The following is a 19,812-nucleotide window of genomic DNA, read 5'->3' as shown; positions in this document are numbered from 1 at the left end:
TATAATATTTTCTTGAGTGTAGAAATATTGACATTTTCAGTAGAATTTGAATTAGTAGAACTAGATTTACTGATGACATAGTTTCACAATAAATGGATCCATTTAATTTTGATCACATAACTGCCCTTTGCTTTCACACACAGCTTGCCACCCACACACACACACACACACGAGCATACTGACCACCTTCTGTTTATGCTTCTGTAGTTTGATTGAGATAAATATGAAAGCAACAACTACACTAATGTATTTCAACGTGCTGTTGTCCAAAATAGATTCCCACCAAGAAGCATTATTAATGATCGTTTAACTGTACTCAAGTTAATGTCCTTTGCTTTTACACTCAGATGAAGAAAGGGATTAAAATGATGGTGGCTTCAATGTATTGTAGTGTACTGTTGTCATTAAACACACATCTCACCAAAATCACTGTAGAAATTAAAAAAATATATATACTACTATTACCAGTATCCACAAATATAGCTGGTGTTATGCTAGAATTTGTTGGAATATAAAATACTTGCAAGAGAAACATTATCAAAGCGTCTCTTTATATTGATGTCCCTGGTCTAAGGAAGGGAGGTTATTGTGTAAGCACTGAGGTCAGTCAAATGCTTCTCTCATATAGTAACAGAGCATTTATTTGGCTTGTCATGTCCTGCTACTGTTTTGGGGGCAGCCCTGCTAATGAATAGTGCAGCGTCTTATTTCTTGTTTCCAGCTTCTACTCTTATTATAGAGAGGTTGTAAGGAAATTATTTTGTTACTAAAGTTAAATAGTAAAATAAACTACTCTGAAAGTATATTTACAATGGAAAATGTATTTTTATTATATTAATATCAGATTCATGCTAGTAGTAAATAAAAAATGTAAAACATGCATTTTTTCTAAACCTACTCTTTTGGCCATTGTGTATGTTACCTAGAAAATAACTAATCCAGATTAATGGGTTGATTTACTTATAAAACCCAGAAAGTGAGGATTACCTGTTAGTTAGGTAATTGTTTAATACAGGGTACTTTTCTGAGCTAAGGAGTACCTAAATTTTTAGTTTAGAATAGGTTTTATACAAATGCTGAAGTCATATGGTATGAAAACATGTTTTGTAATACTGCCCAGTTCTTCTGGGTGTGTCGTGTGTGTGTGTGTGTGTGTGTGTGTGTGTGTGTGTGTGTGTGTATGTGTGCGTGTGTGTGTGTGCATGCAAATGCGTGCGTGTGGTGTGGACCCAATGAAAAACCACAACTCTCCTCCTGCTATAACAAAATTGTCAAGTTTGCTACCTCCCATAAGTCCTCCTCACACCACTGTTCAGCTCTCCACAAACTAAAATGGTTAGAACTACCCAATCACCTCACCTACATCCAACTGACTCTTGCACACAAACTCATCTTCAATCCCTCCCTCTGCCCGTCCCTTTCCTCTACCTTCAAAATGCACCTCCCTGATAGAATTCTAAGATCTAACAACCAAAACTTAATTGAACTGTATAAACCAATTCGTCCCCCTGGAAAAAATCTCTTATCCTACAGTCTTGCTCGTCTCTGGAACTCCTTACCCCCATCCATTCGTACCATCACAAATCACTTCTCATTCAAAAAATCCCTTCACTCACACCTAATTCCCCAGTGGGAATGCTCCTGCTCCCACCCAACATAATCTCCTCATACTGAGAATTTTCACTTCTCCTCCCCTATTCATAATGGGAATTTCTACTTACTCTCCTAAACTCCTAGATTTTGCTCTTGCTTGTATTAACTTTTTCTGAATACTTAAAGGTACCTTAGTGTAAATATACCCTCTGATGGAAAAGGTTCTCTGTTTCTATATTGAAAGGTTCTATGTCAGCTCATATACCTTTCACTTGCTTGTATTAAGCTACTCATCCTGAATGTATGAAAGCTATCTCCAGTGTAACCCACCCTAATTTGTAAAAGCCTCTCAGTTTCTATACTGTAAATTGTTTTCAGTGATACAAGATTGTAATATTTGTATATGTTTGTACACTAGTCTACTGTATTTCCAAGTCCATAGGAATTGTATAATTGAAACTAAATACCTTATTGTAACCTTGCTAATTGTTTTTGGAGCTTTTCTCCCCAGGACTCCATTGAAAACGGGTTCTTTTGGCCCAATGGACTATCCTGGTAAACCAACTGCAAATAAATAAATAAATTCTCTTGTTCATTTCTGAGAGAACTCATACAGGACTGACTCCTCAGCGAGTTAAACTACCTGTCCTTTCATTTGGTCTGCATATGGGGTCTCCTCTACAACATTCTAACCAGAGTTTCTCTCATGATAGCAGTGGTTAGCATTGTCACCTCACAGCAAGAGGCTCTCTGGTTCGATTCTCAGCTGGGGGGGGGGGGGGGTGGAGTCTGCATGTCCTCCCTGTGTTTGCAGGGGTTTCCTCTGGGTGCTCTGGTTTCTTCCCACATGCCAAAGACATGCATCTGCAGCATTTCTCCCCTGGCCTCCACTAAAAATGGACTGTGCGGCAGTCAAATGTTCCCAGCAAACCAATGTTAAATAAATAAAGAAAGAAAGAATACAGGTCAGCCTTCAGCTGTATGCCATGCTTGCTCTGTCTGATCTCAAGTACCATGGCCACTATCACATAGTATAGAAAGCTTCTGGAAGAACATCATATTGATCTGGAATGAATGCAGGAATGGTTAAGGAGCGGCAAATTCAAACCAAGAGATGAAAGGTTAATATTGGCTGCCCAAGATAGTGGGCTTCGTACACGTCGGTTTACAAAGTTCATTGAACATGTGGGAGAAACAGACAAATGTAGGTTTTGTAAAACAGACTTGGAAACAGTCACACACCTTATTGCTGGTTGTGACACACTAATGGCAGAAGGGCTGTATACTGAAAGACCTAATAATGTGCCAAGACTGTTGCACTGGCATGCAAACATGTTGTTGAAGTGGCTGAAAAACACTGGAAACATGAGTCACAAAGCATCATTAAAGATGAAATCTGCATCACATGGGATCATCCATTACCAACAGTTCAAAAGATAGAGGCTAGAAAACTGGATATAGTGGCCCATGAAAAGAAGACAAAAGTAGCATTGATCATTGAAATTACCACACCCAGTGACTACAGTGTCGTGTGTACAGAGAGGCACAAAGTCATAAAATATCAGGATTTCCCAGGCAGAAATGAGAGCAATGTGGAAGAAAGATATACAGAGACAGTTCTAATACTAGTTGGAAAAATGGGTCTTATAAAAAAGAATCTACAAGTTTATTTAGATATTTTACCAATACATGTAATCCCATACTAATTGCAGTAGTAGTAATTTCTGGGCACATTGCGGGTGCTGCAAAGAACATTTCTGTCTGGCATCAAACAGTGAAACAATACTAATTTCATGAATTTTAATCGGACTTTGCCTTAGCAATGTGGTCCATTCCCTTCATGGTATTAGAAACCCACAAACCTGGAGAAATAAAATAAAAAGAAAAAACAGGGGTCCATATGAAGGGATTATAAAATCAGCAAAAGGAAAGAAGTATTGCTGGAATTGAATTCATCCTCAAGTCTTGGTGAGTACCTTATATCATGGACAGAAGTATGGTAAAAACGTAAAGAAAATTGCTGGGTGCACAAGTCCCAGGATAAAAAATTGCCCAGTCCTGGCAGATGTACTGGTACCAGGACTGGAAAAATGACACTGTAGAATCTTCAAGGCATGGAAATATTCATACAATGGGGCAATAACAGGCCCAGGGGGAGGATGGCCCTCCTGTTGTAGAAGGAAATAGTCCTTAAAAATCACAGAAACTGGTAGGCCAAAAAAGAGCCATATAGATGAAAGAGTGTACTGTTAAGGGCAAGAAAGAAATTATGTATTGTTACTATTATGCAAAAAGCCCAGCATTTTTAGACAAAAGCTATACAAAAAGATTAAAAGAGAAATTAGAGGATAGAAAAATGTTTCCAAAGGAAAACTGTCAGAAGCTTCAAATAAAAATACAGCAGATCTAAGAAAAACACTATATAGACCAAGAAACCTTTTGCCATTTGCAAAAAGAAGTGGCTGAGGGAGTATAAAAATTTAAAGAACAAAATTTAGAGACGTTTGGAGGGTATAAAAAATAAATATGGACATGTGAAATAAAGAGAGAGCTGATATGGTGCTATATTTTTGCAAAGGAGAAAGACAAATTAATCAATACAAAAAAGGCAGTCTTAAAGAGTTTTGAAGAGAAATATAGGCAAAGGCATTCAGATATGGAAAATTTCACAATAAAAAAATAAGATCACAAAGAGGGAATGTAGAACAGAAGATGAGCCAAGTAGAAGTTAAAAAAATAGAAGCTGAAGTTATGGAAAATTTGCAAAGTGAATGATTCAGTGTAGAAAGTCTAACACATGTCATATCATAGAATGATGGAATAACTAGTCCCCAAAGTAAGGAGAAACAGGAGGAGCAGGAGACATCTGAAGAAGAAATATGGACAAGGGAAAGAAAAAGAGATTTAATATGGTGCAATATTTATGAAAAGGGGAAAGAAAAATGAATTAATGTAAAAAGAGCAGCACCAAAGATATTCAAAGAGAAATACAGGCAAAAACACCTGGATATGGCAAAGTTCACAATACAAAAATAAGAAAACATAGAGGAAAAGGAGACAAGAGGATTAGTAATCAAGAAGTTAAAGAAATTGAAACAGAGGTTATGGATAACTGTAAAGTGAAGAATTTAGTGTAGGAAATTTAACTCTGATAACACAACAGGACAGAGTAGTGGACACCCAAATTAAGGAGAAACAAGTGGAGCAGCAAGCATCTAATCAGCTGACATAGGAAGATAATTTGGAGCTTCCTATAGGAAACCTGTAGAAAGGTTCAATTGGAGCTGTACAGCAAGGGAAAGGACAGGGAACTGTGGCATCTCTGACACCATCAATGTCAGGGACTGATAGGCCAGTGATTTCCCATAAGAAAGAGCAACGGATGAAACCGAATGGAACACGGCACAAGAAGCAGTGCTGGAATTTTCTGTAGAATGCCCGCAGGAAATGGTGAACAAAGAATGTGCCCTGAGTTTAGAAGAAAATTATTTAAGAGAAGAGTTTCTTGATTTAATAGCGATGGACAGACATATTAAGATCAATGAAATAAGTAGACTACAGAACCACTTTGCATTTAAGCCACGATAAAGGATAAATTATTATTCCAGGGATAAAAATCCAAAGGGGGATATTCCAGGGTGACTTTATCAGTGCTGCTCTTTTGCCTTGCCCTTAACCCATTAAGCTGTCTGCTTAACAGATTAGGTCATGGCTATAATTTGGCTCCCAGAAAACAAAAAAGTTTAAAGACTTCTCATATTCTCTTTGATTTAAAAATGTATAGCTCATCAGATGAGGAACTGAAAGCAGAACTGCAAGTAGTCTAAACTTTTTCAGCTAGTATAAGAATGTCCTTTGGTCTTGATAAATGTGCAAAAGCAACTTTTAAAGCAGGAAAACTGCAGCACCAGGAAAACATCAGTTTGGGACAAGAATGTGATATAAACGAACTTGAGCAAGAGGGAGAGTATAAATATTTGTGAATTGATGAAGGGTCAGCAATAAAACATGAACAAATGTGAATAAAACTCAGTAGGGAATATTTTAGAAGGCTTAAATTAATCCTGAAAACAGTGTTAACATTTAAGAACAAAGTTCAAGCTATAAACCAGTTTGCTCTTCCTGTCCTAACTTACAGTTTTGGAGTGACTGACTGGCTCCAAAAGATATTGGTAGACTAGACAGGAAAACAAGAAGGATGCTTCATGCTCATCAAATGATTTATAAAAATCAGTGCATACCAAGATTATATATTCCCCCTTCTTTAGGAGGTATGCCCTCCTTGAAATTAATCACATGTATAGATGATGGTGAGATTGCATGCATAAATGCTGATCTCACAAGACCAAAACATAGTGAAAGTTTTGAAACATGAGGAGAATAAATCTAAGATGACTTCACTTCTTAGTCTAGCAGAAGCATATAGACATCAAGCGGGAATGGAAATCAAACCAGAAGTAGATAAAAATCAGGCAGCAACTGAATGTGCCAAAAAACAAAAGAAAGAATATAAGGTGCAGGATCAGATGAGAAGGCAAGAAATGTGGAAAATGCATAGATATAGTTGCAGATATAAAAAACTCCTGGAGCTGTCTGATGATCAGGATTGAATGCAGGAATGGTTAAGGAGAGGCAAATTCAAACAAAAGGATGAAAGGTTAATATTGGCGGCCCAAGACAGTGGATGTAGTACACGTTGGTTTACAAAGTCCATTCAGCATGTGGGAGAAACAGACAAGTGTAGATTTTGTCAAACCGAATTGGAAACAGTTGCACACCTTGTTGCTGGCTGTTTTTGCACTGGAGATTGTGCAAACATTACAATATTGAAGTAGTTAAAAAACACTTGAAACATGAGCCACAAAGCATCATAGAAAATGATGTTCTACATCACATGGGATCATCATTACCAGCAGTTCAAAAGATCAGATGAGAGAAAATCGGATATATTGGTCCATGAAAAGAAGACGGTAGCATTGATTATTGAAATTGCTACATCTAGTAACTACAGTGTCTTGCATACAGAGAGACAAAAAGTCATAACATATCAACATTTACAGGAAGAAATGAGAGCAATGTGGAAGAAAGATACACAGACAGTTCCAATAGTAGTAGGAGCAACAGATCTTATAAAAAAGAATCTACAATCCTATTTAGATGTGTTACTGATGCATGTAACTCTGTACAGAACTGAAGGAGGAGTCATTACTGGGCACATTGCGGGTGCTGTGAAGAGCACTTCTGGCTGACATCAAAGATTGAAACAATACTAATTTCATGAATTTTAGTCATTCTCTGACTTAGGAATGGGGTCCATTCTCATCATGGTATTAGAAACCCAAAATTATTGGAGAAATTAAAAACAGGTTCCCCGTGACATTGTGCTCTCAGACCTTTTGACTAGCAGTTGAACTTGAATTGTTGCATGATAGAGCATCTGTGTCATATTCTGTAGATTATTAAACTGCCAACAAACAAGGCAGCTCTTCAAAGGATAGTAGAGAAGAGTTTTTGTTCAGACATATATCAGTATGTGTTTCACAGGAGGAAATAGATATAGTTTAATAAAAAAACAATAAATTGTATAAAAAATGTGTAAATCCACAGCACAACAGCACAAAGATGCATCAGATAGCCTGATCTGAAGTAGTTACTTCATTTGCTCTGCAAACTGTGGGTATCGGATCTGACCTCGGATCCGAGCCGGCAGCTTTCCAAGCTACAAGATCCAAGCTCCTAGCTCCTCCCCTTACCCATAATCCTCTGCTACATGCTGTATTACCTCAGATCGTTTTTTGCCGTGGCTGAAGCAGCTACCTTTGAAGAGCTCCTTGGCTTTTGGTGAGATCGTTACTTTTTCTTAAAGTTTTTCTCAACTGGGAAGATTGTGGTTTTAGTGTACGTGTGTGTAGTATCCCTGGGTTTTTTAGTCGTAGTTTAAATACTCATTAATTTTTATAGTTAGTTGTTTTTTCTGTGTGACACCCCTCCCCCCTTAGTGTTTGGGTGTGTGTGTGTGTGTGTGTGTGTGTGAGTGAGTGTTAGGCAAAATGGCTGAAGGGCCCAAAGCCGTTTTTTCAAAGTGTACTGAGTGTGGCCATAAGCTTTCACCGGCTGATGGCCACACTCAGTACGTTTTATGCCTGGGGGTGGCCCATTTATCTATGGCCTGCCCAATATGTGCGGTCTTTAACCCCCGGGCACTTAGGGACAGGAAGAATAAGCTGATCCTGGCGGGCTTGCTTCCCCAGGAATCGGCTTCTTCAACCTCTCCCGCTCAGGCTCAGGCTGCCTTGGCAGTCTCGGTGCCTTCTGTGCACCCTGCTCAACCGGGGACTCGACCTCCCTCTTTGGGTTTGAGCTCAAGGGACTCTGGTGCCTCTTCCTCCAAAGAGAAGAGGCCCAAGGACAAGGAAGGGCACAAGTCTCACAAAAGGCGGGCTGAGACTCAACCCTCAGCCCCGCCATCTAAGCTGGCTAGGTCTCCCTCGAGGGTCTCCAGATCCTCCCCGTCTCGGCTCCGTTTGCCCAGTTTTTCGCCAGCGCCAGAGGAGGAGTACCGGTCTCCCTCGAGGTCGTCGAGGCGGCCCTCCCGGCCTGCCTCGACGACTTCTAGGTCGACCAGAAGCCTCACCGATGCGGACATGGATCGGATGATGCGTTGATTCATACAGACACAAAGGCAGATGGGGGTGCTCTTGCCTCCCCCCCCCCTCTGGGGGGGAGTGCGGCCCCCATTTCTGCTCCGATCACTTCTTCTCCGACTCGTTTTCGGGTCACGGAGTCATCGGATCCGGGCCCTTTCGGAGCCGGGGATTCGTCGGCACCAATAGCACTGGATTCTTCGATGCCGATTGTGCCCTCGATCATGTTGGATCCGAGTTCTCCAGGCCGAGGGCTGAGCGTCGGATCCATGGGAGTTGGTGTGTCATTGGCGCTGCTAGGTTCAGAGCACACCTCTCTCTCGGCTCTGACTGCATCGGTCCTGACCCCGATCCTTACCTCAGAGCCGAGGAGACTACTTTCGGAGCCTGGCGAGAGTAGTTCTCCTTCAGCTTTTGAGGTAGTGGAGAGGGTACTGTCGAGGTCCTCCAGGTCCTCGGTTCGGGCTTCGGATCCTCCCGTACCCCCGCTGCATGTGGGTCTATCCTCCATCATCCAACCATCGGGACAGCCTGCTCAAGCCCTCCAGCTGGTTCCCTTGGAGGAACAAGAACCCATTGACGAGCCCTCTTCGGACAGTCCCACCAAGGAGGTCCCTCGTAAACGTAGGTGTAAAAGGAGGCACCTGGACCCCCCTAAGTCCGTCACCACCGACACAAATTTAGATAAAGGGGAAGGTTCCACAAGGTCACCCCACGAAGATGTCTCCTTCGGAGACATCATGGAAATGTTGCATATTAGAGGGGGGTGGTCTGCTCAAAAACCTTCCGCGGATGAATCTGTGTTCCTGGAGGTGTTTGAAGCAGGCCCGTCTACCTCCTGGGTGTCTCCTCCGGCTGACCCCCTGGTAGACTTAATTACTACCAGGGTGTGGAAGGAGCCCGACACAGTGGAGCCAATCCCTAGACAACCCGATAAAGTCCTTAGCCCCCCAGCGGATAGACAGTCTTGGGCCAAGGGATCTCCTGTTGATGCCATGTTGGTGGCGGCTGCCACCAAGAGAGAACTCGCACAGGAGAGTTCTTCGGTTCACCCGCCGGATAAGGAATCTCGAGCACTGGTCCGCATTGGGAAGCGGATGTTTGCTTCAGCGACCTTCTTGATAAGGGCGCTGAACTACATGGCACATACCTTTAGGCTACAGCGAGACTTGATTAAGGAATATGCTGCAGCCCCCCCAGAGTCCATGTCGGTCGAGGATAAGAATGTTTTTTCGACTCGTATGGCCACTCTAAAATCCATATCTAACACGTCCATGCGGCTACTCTCCCATGCTATGGAGGGAGCCGTTAGGGCCAGCGGAGCCGGGGTCTTCTTGCGGCATCATGCCTGGCTCCGTCTTTGCGATTTCATGGATCCCTTCAAGGCGTCCTTTGTGAATGCGCCCTTTGACGGGTCTTCGCTTTTTGGCAAGACCATTCGCGAAACGCTGGTCCAAAGCGAGAAGGACGGGAAGACGCTGTCTGCCATCGGAGTCCGCTTCTCTAATCCCCAACGATCCTTTTCTAGGAATCAGAGGGGACAAAAGAAGCTGTGGTTCCGCAAGTCTCAGCAGTCCCATCCAGCTTTGGACCTCTCGTCCTCTAGAGGCAGAGGAGGGCAAGGTGGGCGCCGGCCCAGTGGCAGAGGGGGACCGCGTAACTTCGGGTCTAGAGAGCCTTTCTCGGACAGGCCTGCACAGCAGCCCTGAGGGCTTATCCGGCTGTCCCTCTCTGGAGGCAGTCTGGGGGTGATTGATGGGGCACCTGTCAAATTGGGGGTCCATTATGACAGATCGATGGGTGTATCATATCCAGAGGTTATTCCATCCCCTTCATAAACCTTCACCCCATGACCAGATGCTTTCCCAATGTACCACCCGATCAGAGGGAGGCAGCGGCTTCAGAAGTGTCAAAGTTGCTAGAAAAAAGAGCCATCCAGCCCGTCCCCCCAGATCAGTCCAGATTGGGTTATTACTCCAGGTTCTTTTTGGTGCCAAAGCAGACAGGGGACGTAAGACCCATCCTAGACCTTTCCGCTCTGAACCTGTTCATTCCCAAGGAGAAATTCCGGATGGTCACCCTCCAATCAATTCTCCCCTTCCTGTGGGAGAACGACTGGATGTGCTCTATAGACCTCAAGGATGCGTACTACCACATATTGATGGACAGATGATCCAGAAGGTTTCTCCTCTTCTGGCTGGGAGCCAGTCATTATCAGTTCAGGGTTCTTCGATTCAGCCTCATCTCAGCCCCCAGGGTGTTCACCAAAATCATGGCAGTGGTTGCAGCCCACCTGAGACTTCAGGGCATTCAGGTCTTCCCATACCTAGACTACTGGCTCCTTACTGCCGCCAACAGGCATCAGCTTTGCGTGGCAAGAGATTATGCTCGGACTCTTGCCCAGAGCTTAGGCATCTCAGTGAATCTACAGAAATCCTTTTTTTGCCCCGTTCAGGCCCTGGAGTTCATAGGGGCCAGGTTGGATACCCATATCTCTCGAGCTTCTTTAACTTCAGACAGGCTGAGCAGCTTGTCGTTTCAGGTACTAGCCCTTCTTCAGAGTCCTGCTGCGGCGGAGTTAGTCCTGAGGGCACTAGAGATTATGGCAGGGGCGATCGGTCTCTCCCTTCATGCACGTCTGCGGATGACGGTATTGCAGTGGACCCTTCAAGTTCAGTGGTCGCTATTACTCCACCCGTTGAACACTCCGATACCACTGAGCAGAGTTTGCAAGGACTCCCTTCTTTGGTGGCTCCATGCACGAGAACTGAGGGAAGGGAGACCCTTTGTGATTCCCCTGCCCCAAGCCACGTTGACCACGGATGCTTCTCGCCTCGGGTGGGGGGGCATTGTTCGGGCAGAACCATCCAAGGCACGTGGACTTCCCTAGAGACCGCTTTGCATATCAATGTCCTAGAGATGAGGGTGGTGCTTCTAACATTGCAAGCTCTCCACGACCTTCTCCCTCTGAGGACTATTGCAATCCAGACGGACAACATGTCAGTAGTCTGGTACATAAACAAACAGCGAGGAACCAGGTCTTACCCCCTTTGTCGAGAGGCTATGAGAGTTTGGGAATGGGCGATATCCACTAACCGGTTTCTGGTAGCAATGCACATTCCGGGACGGTCCAACATATTAGCGGACAAACTGAGTCGAGTAATTCTCACTCCGTACGAGTGGACTCTCAATCCATCTGTTGCAAAGCAGATCTTCCGCAAATGAGGTTGGCCTTGCTGCGATCTTTTTGCTTCTCCATTAAACACAAAATGCAGTGAGTACTTCGCAATACTCCCCCCCCCCCCAAAGGGGAAAATCCCTGAGACGCTCTAGTTCATGCTTGGCCTCCCGGTCTCCTTTATGCTTATCCCCCCCTCCCGCTTATGATAAAGTTCATACAGAAAGCTTGTCAGTTGGGGAGCAGAGTTATCCTCATAGCCCCATTCTGGCCTCGCCATATCTGGTTCCCTTACCTGTGGTCTCGCAGTGTGACTCCTCCATGGATACTGGATCCCATTCCAGACCTGATCTCGCATCCTGCAGGATACCAAACCCTGAACCTAGTGAACCTCAAGCTTGACCAAGCCGGTTGATCCAGTTCCACTGATGGCAAGGACTCCCGGTATCTCATCTCCTGTGAAGGCCATACTGGTTGTGGCTCATAAGCCGGCTACCAGAAAAATTTACAATAGTAAATGGAAACGTTTCTCCGTCTGGGCTAAAGACAAGGGCCTGGATCCATTTACAGTTCCTATTCTGACTATTCTGGACTTCCTGTCGCTGATTTTTCGGCAGGGAGCAAGTGCTTCTACGGTTAGGGTGCAGTTGGCAGCCATCTCCCATTTTCATGTAGGAGATGGCTTAGGGTCCTTGGCATTTACAAAATTATGCAAAACTTTCTTGCGGGGCAGCTTTCTTTTCAAGCCACCTGTGAAAGCTGTAGTGCCCCCATGGGATATGACTTTAGTCCTACAAGCCCTGACAAGTCCACCCTTTGAGCCTGCGGCCTCGGTTCCGTTAAAATTCTTGTCTTGGAAAATGGCCTTTTTGGTGGCTATTACTTCGGCCAAGAGGGTTTCAGAACTTCAAGCACTGTGTATGAAACCCCCTTACCTCATTTTTCACAAGGATAGAGTGTCCCTCAGGACTAACCCCTCTTTCTTACCTAAGGTGGCTTCAGAGTCAAATATCAGTCAATTACCCGTGTTCTTCCCAAATTTTCAGAATAGAGAGGAATACAAATTGCATAAACTGGATGTACACAGACAACTGCATTTTTACTTGCACAGGACTAAGGATTTTCGCAAGTCAGACCAGTTGTTTGTGTCCTTTGCAAAATCAACCACGGGTAGAGCCATTTCCAAAGTGACCGTAGCAAATTGGATTTGTCAGTGCATAATTCACAGGTATATATCTTCAGGCAAACCAACTCCTATTGGAATTCACGCTCATTCTACAAGGTCTATGGCCACCTCAGCAGCCTTTTGGTCCAGGGTTCCCTTGGACGACATATGTTCAGCAGCTACCTGGTCCTCTTCTCATACGTTCATTTCTCATTATAAACTAGATATAATTTCGAGAGGTAGGGCTTCCTTTGGCTCCGCGGTGCTTCGGAATATCCTTCCTTAAAGGCCACCCAGGTTTTTTCCTAGGTAGCTGGGGACTTTGTCCCATAGGTTGCAGAGCAAGTGAAGTAACTACTTCAGATAAAGAAGTTATGTACTCACCATAACGTTCCATTTGAGTAGGTACTTAATTTGTCTGCAACCGACCCCCCCCTGCCATCTCCCGAACCTTTGTCGGGATCTCTGGTCACCTGAAATTCTCTTGTCAGGAGGTTAGATCTGGTGTATTCCTCTGTCGAGGTTATGAGTTGTGTGATGGGGCAAAAATCAATCTGAGGTAATACAGCATGTAGCAGGGGATTATGGGTAGGGGAGGAGCTAGGAGCTCGGATCTTGTCGCTTGGAAAGCTGCCGGCTCGATACCCACAGGTTGCAGACAAATGAAGTACCTACTCAGATGGAACATTATGGTGAGTACATAACTTCTTTTTCCACAAATCCACCAACAGAACATGACATATTTTTTATATAATTTTTATTTTTTATCTGTTTATATGTAATTTACATATTGTATAGATACATATACTAAAAAGGTAATGTGGTTATAGCCATATATTTTATCATATAGTTTTGAATGTAACTAGTTTTAGTTATGCATTTAATATTAGCGTTTTTTGCAGTAGCAATGATAGTGCTCCTTTAAATGTGCAACAAGCAATAGGAAGGTAGTGCACTTGAATGGTAAGCGTTGTATTTAAGGGATGAAGGTTTTTGACTAACAGTATCGTCTGAAGAAGCAGTCTGTGTAACTGTGAAAACATTTATATTTGGGTTCCATTAAAGACATTTTACTTTTATAACTAACTGCTGGCCATCATTTTATTCTACTCCATTTCATACTTTTTCTGTATAAAAATGTGTGTGGGGATGCCGTAGAAGCTAGGATGATGATTGCAACAGTAACATGGGTAAATCAGTCTGGATTTCTGTAATATATCCGAAGTCTTAGTTCATTTTGCTTGTCTGTGTTTGCTTGTTATTACCGTAAACCTTGACAATGTATAATAATCTATGACACTTTTAATTTGAAACAAGATTCTGTTTGCATTAACGTGTAGCATTATTGAGAGAATGCATATCTAATTCTGCTTTTCCTACTATGTTTGCATGCAGGACAGATGCGTTGGGGTTGGTAAACGTTCGTCAATTCATATGAAAGTTCAAAGAAGCATTCACAGTAGATCAGGAAGCATATCCACCACAGCTGTCTGGATTGAGTTGAGGGTAAGTCAGTTAAATTTATATAATAGAAACATGGTAATCAGTCTGGGTGAGTAGTGACATCAGAATTATGGACCGAGTTTATGTAAGGGTGCTATCAAATTTAATATTTTTTAAAGTAAAACAATGTCAGCTAAAAAGCTGTAAAATTTATACTTCTATAGTATAAAAAAGACAACTGACTGACACTGTATCTTGCTAAGTAGTGATTTATGTACTACAATTCTGAGTTTTCCTCTAGTGATATGTATACAGTCATTTAATTGCAGTTTAAGCTGATACAATTTCTTTTAGTAATAGTTTTAATATAAAGAAGACTAGTATAGTTTGTATACTGTGTGTGTTAAATGTATAAGGGACATAGGTTATATGATAGATACAATAGGAACATTGTACCAAACAAATAATGTTTACCATTCATTATGATTTGAACAGTGGTTGTTTGAACACCCTTTGGAGGCTCAGTGCTTGCATCAGGATATTAACAGAACATTGTCCATTTATAATCATTTGAAAAGTAGCTTACTTTATATTTCAGTCTTTGCATCAGGACAGGACAAGACAATACTAGTATGCACAGACATCTAATGTGCTGGGCAATGACAAAAAAAAACTAGCTCTAGCGGCATAGACTGAAAAAGTTCTGACTATTGGCCAAGTGACCCGAATTTGATTGGCTGCATGGGCATGTGATGAAGCTGGCCACTGCAAATGGCTGTTGCTGGTTCAGCCATCTCGGGGGAGGGAAGAGGCTCAGGCTTGACACTTGTAAGACAACTAGCTGAAACACTAGGTGTTGCACACATGGACCATGAGATTATGAGCATTCACTGTTAATGTGCATAGGCATATAGCTTATTAAGTGTGCAAAGATCATGAGATCTGCTACAAAAGGATTGCTATGCTAAGGAACAGTTAGACCATTCCGGAGGACCAGCTAGATGGCCTACCCTGTACCACCCATTTCTCATTATTGGGATATAAATCTGCCAATGAGGGGATATGGGAATACACAGTTCTCAACCTCAAGGACAAATAGGCATTTTGCTGTAGGTAGAAGAGCCATCAGGTTGGTCCTGCAGATGGAAAGAATTACTGCTATCAGTGGGCAGTTCAGGGTGTTAGTCATTCTGATTTCCTCAAATATTTCCCAGTGGATAACACAAAAAGTAGGCTGTTGTGTGTTACAGCATATATTTGCACTCATATAGTTCAATAATTCTATTAAGACTAGAACTGATTAACCAGTTAAAACACACAGTAATAAATCCAAATCCAATTGATTCTTGAAAACAAATAATTATCTCAACTGATAAAGAAATAAAGGTAGCCTATTACACAGAAATGCATCGATTGAGATAAATATCTCAATCTCAGTACTGTTCTACTTTCTTCAGTTCTATAAGTAAAACCTGCTCCTCTAGTGGATTTGTTTGAATCAAGTGATTCAGTATTTAACACTAAATGGAATTATTCATTCATTAAAGCCTTATAGGCTAGATACAACCTTTCCCTCAAATATCTATAACTAATAGAGAAAAGGTGGAAACTTTCTAATATGGATTGGTATGGCAACCCTCTAATCGCATGAATTCTCTTTGTTAAATGTACATTGGATACCTTCAAGAAGTAATAAATCTGCCTTGTTATATAAGCAAAACAACATATTATATTTGATAATTGGATGGATATAAGCTATAAACAGTTTAAGAGTTCTTGAATATGAGACCTAAACTTGAGATTACAATAAATAATAACTCCAAGATCCTTGTGCTCCATCAAATACTGTAAATCAGTACTTCCTAGGTTTAAATTTAAATGCACCATAGCTTTACCAAAATACAGAATACCACATTTCTCCTTATTTATTTTTAACCTTTTCTGATCCAGACATAAAGCCACTTGATTCAAGTGTTGATTAAATTTAAAAAAACTCAGTAAGTGTAGTTACTGTATTACTATTTTTTTTTTTGTCGTCAGAATACCATCCAGAGTTTGACAATAAGGAAAAGACAAAATGTTAAAAAGCAATGTTCCTAAGACTGACCCCATGTGGACATCTTTCTTCTTCTGAGCCCACTCAGATGTACAGTTCTCAGTTTTTACTCTTTGGTATCTTCCATGCAACCAGTTAGAAACCCAGTGAATAACATATTGGTGAAATGTGTTTGCACATTTTTTTCTATTATAACAGTATGTGGTATACTGTCAAAAGCCTATGATAAATCCAGATAATCTACTACTGAAGAAAAACTCTTCACAAGTGATAGTGACACAGATTCATAAAAATTAACCAGATTAGTAAATAAGGTTCCCTATTAGAAGACTGAAGACGCATTCCTTCAAATGCGTCTTGGTTGAACTCAAAAGCCTGAAACTGCAAAACATCGAAGTGGCTTCTAAGCGAATTCTTTCCCAGGGAAAGAATTCGCTTGGCCGCTATGTTACTTTGCCGTTTTTGGCACTGTAGTGTGGTCTCGGAGTTGGTATATTTAAGTAGGGGGTGTGTGGGGGGTGAAGCCCCCCACATAATGTAATGTTTAAAGTAGTTTTTTTTGTTTTTGGTTGTTGGAACAGTGATTTTTTTCCCCTAGGAAAAAAATCACTGTTCGGACGGTTCAAAATTATAAGCTTTCACGTACATAGGGTCGATTAATTACCGTTCGCTTTTTAAGTGCTCTTTGATCTAATATAGACCCGTAAATAATCACTGAAAAGACTCCCCCAACCCTCATATTTAAAATACCCTTGACTACACACTACAGAAAACTGCTTTACTATATAAAATTGTGTATATCCTGAAATATTTTATACAAATACTATTGAGAACAAAATTTGTTTTATGTAAAGTTACTTTTTTTTCCTTTTAGTGTTCTAAACATGAATGACATAACGTAGGGTATATGATTTACAGTCCACCCACAAGTTTAACAAAGTAAATGAAAGTCCACTCTTTCTCAGCCACATTTTCTCACATAGCTAGATTTCACAGATTTGACTGATGCTTTATAATCTCACATTTATTCACTACTTTCATTGTTGCTAGTCTTCTTTATGTTCATCACCATCTCCCAAAACCAAACTATGGTTCAAGTCCAAAGTATTCCTGATTCTTCTAGTCATCTATTTTGCTTTTTTTTCTGTTTCTCAAACATTTCATGTGGAATATCAGTCCAGCTGCTTACTTGTGCTTTCATACATTTAGCACAGTCTGTGCCTTCTAACTTCTCTGGTACAGAAGAAAATCTCAGGTTTTCTCTACATACTCTTTCTTCTAACTCTACCATTTTAAACAGCTCTTCTTGAGAAGTCTCATACTTAACCCCACTTTCTTTATTTCAGCCACTGTTTTTTGTAGTTTTATCAGTTCATCTGAATAGCTAGTTAAAGTTTCTTCAGTTTTTCCAGCCTTTTGCAGTTTGAGTTAATAGTCTCCTTCAGTGTACCATTTATTTTAATCACCTTTGAGTACATTTGATGTATATTTTCCTCTATATTATTAGAGGTCATATCTGGTATCAAAGTTGAAGCTTGAAATGCTTTTTGCCAAACAGCTGCAGGACTCTTCCCGGTCATTGATTTCTCTTACCTTTTCTAATTGATTTTCTTTTAGGTTCTTTAAATTTCATCTTTGCTGGCATCCAGGCAGTGTACTTAGTAGACAATAACTTAATTTTACTTCAGCTGTCAGAATTACTAGCTCTTATTCCTCTCTCTCTTTTTTTCACACTGGGAGAGCCGAAGTGAAGCTGTTGATCAGTCTGCAACCATCTTGGAAGTCCTGAAACCTAACTTCTTGAATGAGGGTGGTGTCCTGGACTACTCTCAAGATGACCCTCAGGAGAGGGTCTGGTGCAATTGTGGGAATAGTATCAAGCTCAGGAAATTTGCTTTTAGTTGCAGTTTGCACCAGCAAATGAAAGGGTTACTTTAATATAACAGCGAATTGCAGAACCGAAAACTCTTCTATTGCTTACACTTATAAACTACAACAGCTTTTTGAAGTTTTCAGCCACCTTAGTAGCCATGGGTGTTGTGTTCCCTAGGGTTCTAACTATGGATTCTGTAGACTGCAATCTTCCATGCATATTATTCTTGCAGAAGTTTTCAAAAATGGAAATCAAACGTACTAGCCACCAGTTTGAGATTGATTTGACTTAGCAACTTGATCTGCAAACCTCAGTCAACCAAACTGTAATAGTTAAATTTGTTTCACTTTCTCACAAGAACCTTATTTTTACATTAACCTACAAAAGTGATAAGACCCTTGTAAGTTGTGTCCATTTCAGTATTGCAGGATATCACTTTTGAGGGTGTAGAACAAAGAATTCTAGTCCTGCAAGAATTGCAAAGAGATCAATGAGTAATCTGGTAGTGTATGTATACTTTATCTTCATGATCAACCGAAAATATAGAATGGACACTACAACAAAGTAAATAAATGCAATTTAATAAACAGTTAACATGCACAAAATGCTTTCTCAAGACAGCGCCAATCAAACAACGTATCTTGTAAGCAAAAAATGTTTTGCATAATGTGACACATTTCAAACAGTTGTAACAAAAGTCCAGTTATAGTGTTTATGAACAGGTCTTGCCTTTAACAAATGTACTACTGAAATTCTACCAGTAAGGCCAGAAAAAGCATTTCGGTTCTTCTGCCATTAAGATTTTATTTATATCTGCAAGTTTAATCGTCCATAAAAAATTAAAATAATGATTTATCAAATGAACATATTGGCCTTGATTCAGAAATGCTTACCACAAATGAAGTAATATGGCTGTTTTCCCTCATATGGTAAGCATTCCTGATTCTTAGACGACTCTTCCATTGAGGTTTCCTGTCACCAGGGTCCTCAGCATCGAGAGCAGTCTCAGGGTTAGAGATAAATGATATGCCATTCTGTGGGAATGGCTAATGCAAATTAGCCATATGCTATCTCTTGGAAATGCCAGCATCTCCTGATTTATGCTGCTGTGTGATTCACAGAATTGCTAAGCAGTGTAAAAGTTCACTATTTAAGGGAAAACATGAACATTGTCAAAATAGTGCAGTCACTCATTCACTCCGGTGCAAAGATGTGTGGGGAAGGGTTTTTGCATGAATGTGTGTGTGAACATTGTGTGCTTGTCTGTAGGACATGAATGAAGCTGCATGATTTTGTCTGTTTGTGAGTGTGTCTGCCTTTAAACGTACACTAGAGTGTTTAGATAGGGAATCAAGAGCCTGGATATTTGTGTGTGGGTGTAGTTAGGTAGTCCCGTGGTTGATTGTGTCTCTGTGACTGTGCTTAACTGTATGGGTGGGCTTCTTTGTTGATGAGTACATGTGCATCTGTGTGTGTGTGTGTGTGTGTGTGTGTGTGTGTGTGTGTGTATGCGTGTGTGTAGGGAGCCCCTGCCAACATGATGCATGGGTTACTAGAGAGGAAACTACTGTGTCAGGTCTGTCAGCATCAGTGTGATTCAGAGACATGCTAATAAGCCGATAATGAGGTCTTTCTTATTATAGGTATTCCTGTCTCTGAATTGCATTTCTTCACCTTAGTGGTAGTTGACCTACTTGTGAGCATAAGCTATTTAATGTATGTACTGTCTAACCAAGAAGTAACACTCCACAGGGACAAGAAGCAGCATGTTTTTAATACATACTACTGCACTTTATATGAAAATGTAAACCCAAGTTGGTTTAGAAATTGGATGAACAAAAGAAGCATTTCCTTATATGT

At 41.2% G+C, this 19,812-nt stretch overlaps 1 protein-coding gene across 1 annotated transcript in view; it reads left to right on the top strand.

Moving 5' to 3' along the window:
• Window positions 1-19,812, top strand: part of LOC122791455 (mucin-6-like) — a 1,068,266-nt gene that overhangs the window by 852,370 nt on the left and 196,084 nt on the right. Inside the window, exon 22 of the mRNA XM_044059200.1 lies at window positions 13,976-14,086. Coding sequence (XP_043915135.1) covers window positions 13,976-14,086 — 111 coding nt within the window. The remainder of the gene's footprint in view (window positions 1-13,975; window positions 14,087-19,812) is intronic.

The sequence above is a fragment of the Protopterus annectens genome, chromosome 17.part0 (genome assembly GCF_019279795.1).
Source record: "Protopterus annectens isolate FY-2018-M chromosome 17.part0, PAN1.0, whole genome shotgun sequence".
NCBI classification, from domain to species: Eukaryota; Metazoa; Chordata; order Ceratodontiformes; family Protopteridae; genus Protopterus; species Protopterus annectens.
This window is presented reverse-complemented; position numbering and strand designations above follow the sequence as displayed.